We start from the raw sequence: 9988 nt of genomic DNA on the forward strand, positions 1-9988 counted from the left end.
CGAATTTCTGAAAACAAGCCAAAGTCACAAAAGTACTTAATTACTGTTGATAACTTAAAAATGTAGTTTCCCTATCACAGTGTTTGTACTAAGAAAAATAAAGCTTGCTAGTTTTGGGTCCTGACATTTAGGCTGTCAAAATGTTCCCAAAGGTTTGCTAATATTTAACAGAAAATGCTAAACTAGCTTATGGTAACAATAAATTAAAAAAAAAAAAAACTGGAGTTCACTTAAATAAGGCCATGGCTATAAAGAGTAAATGGGTAAAGATTTTTGTGCCCCCCCCCCACCCCACCCCATACCAGAAATAAGTAAATCAAATGCACAAAACATTACTCACCCTTTGTTATATGCAGTACTTAAATCAATCTAGATGTTTCATTTTCATTTCACAGTGGTTGGGTGGTACAATGAATTGTACTTTCATGTTTAAAAGTGTATCTTTAACTTAAGCTACAGATTTGTGAACATTGCATTGGCAAAATGCTTCAGAGAAGAGTCATTAAGCCGTGAGATGTGTTTTTTTCGAGCTGGCTTTATTCAGAAGGCCCACACAAAGCAAAATGCAAAATCCACTCAATATGCCATCTGCACACATCACTTACATTTGGATGAATACACCAAAAAAAAAACTCACTTAATTCCAGACCACACAAGCAACTTTTACAAAAGTTTCATACAAGCATTTCGTGCACAATCAGAACACTCATTCTTAAAAGCACTTTTTTTGTGCAAGATGACTATTGTGATATTCCAAGCATTGTCTACCAAAAACCAGCAGAAATGCCTTTAACAAAAGCACACTATACACATTAGGCTTCTTTTCTGCACTGCACACAAACTGCCTTGCTAGGGCTTTGAAAACTCAATTGTATGACAACAAAATCCTGGATTGTATCCTTTTTTTATTCAAGATAAACCCATGCTGGTAATGGGTCATGCTAAGCTCCTGTTGAAAGCAATGAGTTATTAATGTTACATTCTACAGAAAGATAAGTGCAAAAATTGTTACAAAAGCATTGTTTGCATGTAATGTGGCAATGTAATTTAAGGGTGACATGATGACTGGGTGTTCTTAATTTGGAAACATTCTTGTTGTTACTGTGCAGTTGCTTTCAAAGTGCTTCAAGTAAAACCTGGAGCACAGTGCCATACAGAGAACTTTATTAGATGACAGAGAACTGGATTCCGTGTTTGTCGAGACGCTTGATCAGGGTGGTTTTTGCAAAGGCGGCTCCTGGGGTATACACACCGCCACTAGAAAGATGGCGAGGAGGGGGAAAAAAAATAGGAATGAGACCTAAACTCACAGGCTGTAAATATTAGAAAACTGCACTATCAGTTGAATGTCATCAATACCTAGAGACACATTTGTTGAGAATAGAGCGCACCAGCAAACTTGTAAATCAACATTTTTTGGGGTTGATGACTCACCTCTTGGGCAAGGCTGTGGATTCGTTGAGGATTGTCAGAGCTGCTTGCACTAAAGCAATGGGTGTGGCCACATAGCCACATTCTGGAGAGAGAAACTTTCTTCATCAATGTGTCGAACAGAAAACAACTGACTTCATTTTTTAGAACACAGTTTACATTTTTGAAACATAACTAGTAACATTTGCACTTACCGGGTCCTTGAACCAAGGTGCAAATCTTGCCATTGGGCTTCCCCTGAGTGGGGTCCAGTCCCTCTGTGTAACCCTCTCCATAGAAAGCAAACCGAAATGAGGATGATTCCATCTGAAAAACATACAGTACATCTTTTAAGTAGTGCAGCGATTCCTAAAAATTGTGGCACACGGGCTCCCTCTACAGTTGAGTTGTCAACTTTTTAATAATAAGACATACAATCTATAATATAAAATGCAAGATAAAGTGAGTCACAGATATATTAAAAAAAAAACATTTAAAATTGTAGGAAGAAACAGCGGCAAGGACACTAATTGGGGGAGCTAACCAAGAGTGACACACGAGGCTGTGACGTATGCACTCATGACATCACATGATAACGAGGAAAATTACATCAATGGATGAATGGGTGGATTGCAACTCAGTCCATAGAGTGCCATTAATTGTACACTAAATTTCACCAAGGTGTGATAGTGCGTGGGGCTGTTTGTCTCTATGTGCCTTGCGATTGGCTGGCAACCAGTTCAGACCAAGCCTCCTGCCCGTTGACCACTGGGAGAGGCTCCTGCACTTCCCACGACCCTTGTGAGGATAAACGCCCAAGAAAATGGATGCATGGATAATATGTTTTCTCATCTATCTATGCCGATGTGGGAGAAGGTAACTGGAGTATAAACCTGCTGCCATTTATACAACAGAATGATAGCTTTGCCACACAATTATTATTTCAGTACAGTATATAATTTTTAAGACATATATTGACTACACCCTGACTCGGTAAAAGTTGTGAAAGATGGTGAACTCGTACGGCTGCTGCATTGTACAATCCGAACTAAAAAGAGTTTCAAAAAATATTAGCTCCATTTTTTCAAAGTTGGTCAACATTCACCTGCTTACGAGTTGGTCCAGCCTTGGAAAAGAGTCCAAAGGAGAAGAACTCTGGGTGCTGGGGGGGGGGGGAAAAAAAAAAAAAAAAAAAAAAAAGACAAGATTTTAGCAAACTTTTTAAAACATGAGTAAAAGATTTCCATATTTGTTACTTTACCTTAACAAGGAGGTTGCGTCCAAAACTGAACTTGACCAAGAACCAGAAGATCATGCCGGCAATCATCAATTTGATGACGTTGCCAAGACCGCCAACGCCTGCGTAGGCCCCGTATTGAACCTGGAGAGGGCGAAAAGTGTGTAGTGACTTCATAGTGGTGCTCTACTGATGTTCCAGCAAGTGTCATAAGTCTTCACACACAGAAGGATGCCAGTTCAAGCCAGCAGCTGAAATCTATGACTGTCAGCATCAAAGCGGAAAATACAACTTAATTGTAGTGGTACACATAGCTGTCCCGGCTGCTCCATAAATTGTTGTTGAATGATTTACAAATCACACAAATTATATTAACATTCTATATCAGTTAATGTAATGTTACTAGAAACACTGCTTGTGCACTTAAATGAGTACTGTATTTTCCGCACTATAAGGCGCACCTTCAATGAATGGCCTATTTTAAGACTTTTTTCATATATAAGATGCACCGGAGTATAAGGCGCATAGAATGGACGCTACAGTAGAGGCTGGGGTTACGTTATGCATCCATTAGATGGAGTTGCACTAAGGGCGCTATATTGACCATATATAAGGCGCACCGGATTATAAGGCACACTGTCAGCTTTTGAGAAAATTAAAAGGCTTTTAGGTGCGCCTTATAGTGGGGAAGATACGGTACAAGTTTTTTTTTAATTTGCATTTTTTATTTATTTTTTTTACAATGTCACTGAATTTGAAATGGATTACTATCATTTGTACTGTGTTCCATTGGATCGGGTTTATTTTGTTATTATTTTTTTTAAAAGGCTTAAAAGGAACATGAAATAACAATCTAGATGAAAAGAAACAAACTGACCGGGGTGTCCTCATATTCCTCCACCAGGAACCGCTGTGTTCTCTTGACGACTGACGGATCGGAACCCATGAAGGGGACTGTATACTGCTGGATCTCATTACTGTAGAACAATGCACCTCTGCAAAAGACAATTTGATGATGTACAACGAATACAAGTGTAAACAACAGTGAAACAACAGTTAATTGCTGGAGTTACTCCAGACCCATCCGGAACAGAAGAAAATCTGACAGTTTAAAAAAAAAAAAAACCTTCCCAAAATAAAGGATACATAAACTACTGTAGATTCACATGCATAGTGGCGATTTAAAGATATTTTGGGAACTGATACTCTTTTTTTGGGGGGAAAGGGGGCCTAAAAAAAACAAACAAACCAAAAAAAAAAAAAAAAGAAAACTTATTGATCTTCAGTAATCACAGGAGAGTTTGTTCCCCCCCCCGCATAACACTATTGTGTTACATATAATATGTAGCTGATGGGGGCGAGCCTGATGGGGTGGGGCAGCATGTGACATTGCCGAACCGAGAGGTTGGCCAGTTGGCACAAGCTGCGGCGAGTCTGCATGTGATCTGGGTGAGAGCTGTGACCGACAGGAGCTGCTGCACGAGGGCGCTCGTTGCATTTAGGCATTTTAAAATACCTGCGTTTGAGCTTGGTGCCAACAGAAGGCAAGGGTTTGTGGTTAAACTTGCGGCGGAGACTCTGAAGGTTCTCGCTGTCGGCAAAGCCATAGATGGCCGACTGCCACGTGCCATCGTGGATGCATCCTCCCTGACGTGACAAGAAACACGTAGAGTAGAGTCACAGGAGAGAAAAGCTTATGCAATGACTTGTCTGCTATGTTGTCACATACTTCTGGGCCTGAATCGACTGTCAGAAAACTCTCCAATGCAGTTAGAGTACCTGCAAACAAGGTGACAAAATGTTTTTAAATTTAGGCATGAACCCCCCCCCAAAAAAAAAATATGAGTTCAACAGTTGGCCACAATCATCCAAGAATATCCACATACCCTTAAACTGTTCCCTGGTGTACAGGACCCCCATGTCTGCAGGGATGGAGTCAAACCCACAGCTTCCAACAACGTACACGCCCTTTTCAGCTGCCAGGTTATGGTAGTTGAGTTGCATGCCCTCCAGAAACTGCGCAAAAAACACGTGGAGACAACATTGGGCGTGCTCTGCATGAAATCTACCGTAATTTACGGCCACGCTTTCAACCCTGTGGTTTATGCAGGGATGGAGATCATTTGTGCATTTTTTCTAACAGCCGCAAGGGGGGGGACACTCGAGTGGAAAAGGTAAGAGTGAGACCGCTGGAATATATGTGCCGAGGAAGTGACTTACCGGGATTTTTTTTTAAGCTAAGTTAAGGTATTAAAACTTTGAAAACTCTGTAACGTCTTTCTTTGTAAATATCGCGAGTTTCAATGTGGGCACTTGCAGCTTTTAGACAGGTGCGGCTTATGTATGCACCAAATGGCATTTCCTTTACAAATGTACGGATGAGGCTTATAATAAGTGCGCTCTGTAGGCCAGTAACTAACCAGATGACAGCTGTCATATGCTTTCTGGAATATTTAAAAAAAAAAAAAAAAATCATAACATTACCCATTTAGTTTTTTGTATTTACATCATAAAATGACCCTCATAGACTACCACTGACAATGACATAACCTAACAAAAGGAATGGGCAAAAATAAGAAGAATAAAAAAAAAAGTGGTTGCATGATCCCAATTTACCATTCACAAATGGGTAAATGAAGAAATTATTTTCAAAGGAGGAGGAAAGGATTTTCAAAGTGCTATTGGTCTCATGAAATTCTACATTACCACGACTTCACTTCTTTTGCAGACTTCTAGGAACTGATTAACAGATTACTGACGACATTTGAGCATACACAAGTGTTTTGTTTTCCCTGAACAGCAACACTTGATTCAGCAATCAAAACTGCATCACGTGATCGGTTCTGCACTCGCACTGCACTCCTAAATCTGATGTGCAGGAAACACCAACACATACTTGCGGTTCCCCAGAGATGTCAAGATGATGGGCTCCGTGCTCGACACAGGCTTTAACCACTGGCTCGCCAAAGAACCTGTACTGTAAACACAACAACGAAGACAAATTAAATTCAGAGAAAAATGTAGACACACACTAAGTTAGGGATATTTGCTTTGGGATGAAATTTTAAGATGACCCTAAAATACAGTAAAACAGGTGACGTTCTCAAAACTTTTCAATGCACTCAACTGTTCAATGTTTTGGTACTTTTTATGTAACCTGCTGTTCTTTAAGATTCTGAATGGCAAGATTCACAACGTGCTTGAACCGTTAATAGCATTTCAAAAGTTCAAAGGTCCAATTAAGTTCACCCATAAAGGTTATGATACACTTAGGTTCATCCTGGAATCTCCCCCGAAAGCCTATTATTCATAACTTTTGGTGAGACGGTCATGTATTTCATGTTTAATCTGTGTAGTTGTAACCAAACTGATAATGCGGCACACCACAGCGGGCAAACTTTGGTTCGCAACAAGAACCCGAATGAGTCACCAGATCCAAAGCAGCAGTGCCGGCCGGACACAAGACGCTTTTGTGTGCTATACGTCTGTAGCCTCCATTGTATAAATGAATCCTAGAGTGTGTGAGACGGCCAGAGGAAGAGTGACACTATGGCAGGGGAAAATTATGAATAGTTTGGCAAAACTGAAGGCAATTTTGGCTACAGATTTTCATATCCGTACTCCAAAACTGAACAAGCTCCATCTACAAAACGAGGCACAAACTGAGATCGACTTACGGGCCCAACACAGTTGAGAACAATGACGGACTGCTTGCACATGGCGGCCAGGGAGTCGGGTTCCTCCACATCTGCGACAATAATGTCCACCTCGGTTCTCAGCTCGGGCTTTCCTGCAACGTGACAAGAACGTCAGTGCATTCAAGCAAACACCAATTAATGTCTTTGAAGCCATTTTAACTTTGCAAACATTTTTTTATATTGCTGTCCATCCTTTGTACACCACCCAGGCCGATCATGATTTTGCCGCACTCACATCCATTTTTCATGCAGGCACATCTCAATAAATTAGAATAATGTGAAAACTCAATTGAATTCAGTAGTTCAATTATAAATGTGAAAAATTATTTTTAAAAAAACTGACGGATCAGAAGCCCTTTTGTTTTTCCTTCAAAAAAGAAAAAGATGGTGTTAAATATTTAATGAAAATTTACTGATTACAGATCATTAAAATTAATTTACTCCATTTCAAGGAATTCTACTCCATAAGAAAATTTAAAAGAATTTTGCTTCATGAATCAGTATATTAGATACTTCCCTTTCTCAATCAAACTAAATTAAGGAAGTTTTTGACTTAATTTATTGAGATGCAGTAACAGTACGGTATTTGACTTCCAACATGATCACACAATGTTCACATAAAATGCAATCACAATCTGCTATCTGGGAATCCAAATTAATCTCTAATATACAGACCAATATTACAGATTGGATAACAGACATTTAAGGATGGATTATGTCACAGCTGCCCTTTTTTTATATCTTTTGCTTTTTTTTTTTTTTTTTTTTTAGTAATTCATAAACTAGTAAGTTTCTTTCGGCTTGTCGCTTTCGGGGTCGCCACAGCGTGTCATCTCAGATGAACGCACATAAGTTTGGCACAATTTTTACCCTGACCCAACTCTTCTCAGGGAGTGGAGGCCCCAGTGGGATACGAACCCACAACCCCTGGTTTACCAAACCAGTGCTCTAACCACTGAGCTTCGGGGCCTCTTTTAGTAATTCATAAATTTGATGAATTTTAGTAATTCACAAACTATTCCAGCAAAATTAACAAACATCCAAAAATCTCTCATGCTCTGTTGCACCTAAACCTGGGGTCTCAAACATGCGGCCCGCGGGCCATTTGCGGCCCCCACCCAGCCTCAGCCAGACTCCGCCTCTGGCGGCCCCAAGTTAAATTGAGTTTGAGACCCCTGACCTAAACTCTCCACTTGTCGTGTGATTAGCATTTCAGTTGTCAATTCACCTTCCATTTTGGAACAAACTTAATTATATTTAATCTTAGCAAAACAATGTTTTCTTCATTTTTCAAATTCTACTAAGACATTTCAATTAATTTCAACAGCATTTCCGTACAGCGTCAGCTCTTAACTATGTCCATGCAGTTTCAAGATAAATTGTTACACGCACACTACCAACCCCCCCCCAAAAAAAAAAAAAACCCAGCAGTTTTATACACCTCCACAATGACACCCGAACTACTACTAAACTGGACATAAAACAAACACTAATAGTGTCAAATAGAGACATAAGGTCAATTAGTCCACAGCATGAATTAGTACATTGAATACGGGCGTCGTAAATGTGGCCCCTTTCCGGGATTTTCCTTTCATACCCAATCATGACAATCACCTTGTTCACCTGTGGAATGATTTTTTTTTTTGAGCAATCTTCAACTTTCAGAGTCTTTCCTTGCCGCGGTTTCAGCTTTTTTTTTGGGAACATGTTAGAGGTGTCAAATTCAACAATATTGGCCCACAAACAAAACCAATAACGATCAGTACGAACATTAAATATCTTGTCTTGGTATTCAATTGCGAATGACAATCATTGTATTCTGTTTGTATTTAAATTTGAAACGACAACTTGACGAAAATTGGGGTTTGAAAATACATTAGGAAACTGTTTTACAATCATTTGTCATTGAAATTTGGAATTTCCAAGCTTTTGGGTGGAAAATGATTAGAACAAAACGTGACAAATATCCAATTAAATTATTTAAAAGAAATTTAAAAAAAAAACACGTTTGCACTCACAATCCTGCGACAAGAGCCTCAATTCTTTACTTCGAAACATTAACTTTGAAAGGGAACATGTTTAGTACATAATAGACTGCATAGATGCACCCAAAAAGTTAAAATTACGCAATTGAGTTCAGTGATTCTCAATGTGATCATTTAGTGTGCTGCTGCTTATCATGTATTGAATTATATTATTGTACTTCAAATGTGCTCAATCTCTGTTCATATGTCTATGCCAACAATGTATAGTGATTGGAGAACAATTAAGTACTCTTCAACTGGATAACGAATGGTACAATTAATATTTCTCAATCTATTGCCACAGACTAGAATATCATGATTTCTGCATTTTTTGGTGACATTTTTGTATGATGAGATTTCACTGATGTATAAAAGAGACAGTGGTGGGACTGTAGTTTGTCTGTGTGTGTGTGTGTGTGTGTGTGTGTGTGGTGTGTGTGTGTGTTCCTAAGTGGGCTTCAACAGAGAACTGGTATGTTCCATCAGCTGTTGTCCACTCCCAAAAGACAAAGACAAACGGGAGGGTGGGGAGGGGATCAAAGATTAAAACATATCCGTCTAATCCTCTGGTAACTGTCATGGGCAAAGAAATGTCCCCAGGTTCTAATCTTGTGATGAGCTTCACTTTCCATGTTTAGAATGTTGCATGGAGACCATCCGCGAACTGGAAAATTACTGGAATACCTGGGTCCATTTTGCAACATATTCCAAATGACACAGATAATTTCAGTGCAATCTATGTTCCAAAATAACATGCAGATTTGGGCTCAACAATAGCTGGAACTGTATTGTTAGTTTGATTGTACTTTGGAGTTGTGCAGCTAGGGTCCAAGTCACTACTTCTGTTATCAGTAATCTTGGATAAAGGTGAAATCAGATTAGTCACATTTTAATGGCGAAAACGTTGAAAAATGAAAAGCATTCGCGTCGTCGGTACGGCGGAATGCACGGCGAAGCGTCAGCAAACATGATTAAATAGCTCCGCGCCGATAAAACACAACAGCAATAAACTTAGTTGGTAACCCACGAAGCCACCCAGCTACAAACCCAGGACAGAAGACGCCTGCTCCAGAACTTGCTCCAACTTCTGCCTGCTCCTGCCGGCCACGGCCCATTTGAGGTTCCCACGCGGACCCTCGGACGCCGTCCGAGCCACCTCTTCCACCACGAACTGTCCCGTGAACCCGGAGGCTCCGAAGACAACCAGGTGGTAAGGTCTACTGGATGATGTGTGAACACTCGCCATGATGACGGCACACAAGCGGACTGAGAGCGCGGCGACACCTGATTGTACCTTCCTACCCGGAAGAAGAGCGAGAAAGTGCTGCGCGATACGGCCAGATTTAGTGTTGATCCGATATCAAGAACAAGACTAATGCTGGGTCACTATCGTGATACCGACAACGATGCTTTTTAATATTTAAGATTATTAGTTTGTTTAAGATTATAATTAATTATTTAGACATAGTGAAATTTCTAATTGAATCCTTATGACACGTAAAGAGTGACTCTTTACCTTTGGATTATTAATAACACAAAACAAGCAAAGTATTTGGGAAAAGTTGAGAAATTTAAAGACCGCATTTGCTGTTTTTAGCTCCACTAATGCAAACCACCTA

The 9988-nt window shown here is 39.9% G+C and overlaps 1 protein-coding gene across 1 annotated transcript; it reads right to left on the minus strand.

Annotated features, from left to right (window-relative positions):
- Positions 1-515: 515 nt before the first annotated feature.
- On the minus strand, positions 516-9690 carry LOC133498291 (saccharopine dehydrogenase-like oxidoreductase). The gene is made up of 12 exons (XM_061814941.1): positions 9417-9690; positions 6325-6437; positions 5544-5624; positions 4534-4663; positions 4377-4426; positions 4164-4294; positions 3525-3642; positions 2672-2791; positions 2516-2572; positions 1626-1737; positions 1435-1516; positions 516-1257 (listed from the first exon to the last, which is right to left on the minus strand). The coding sequence occupies exons 1-12, from the start codon at positions 9613-9615 to the stop codon at positions 1167-1169; spliced, it is 1284 nt and encodes a 427-aa protein (XP_061670925.1). The 5' UTR covers positions 9616-9690; the 3' UTR covers positions 516-1166.
- Between the last annotated feature and the right edge of the window lie 298 nt (positions 9691-9988).

Source organism: Syngnathoides biaculeatus, chromosome 3 (assembly GCF_019802595.1).
Source record: "Syngnathoides biaculeatus isolate LvHL_M chromosome 3, ASM1980259v1, whole genome shotgun sequence".
Taxonomy (NCBI): Eukaryota; Metazoa; Chordata; class Actinopteri; order Syngnathiformes; family Syngnathidae; genus Syngnathoides; species Syngnathoides biaculeatus.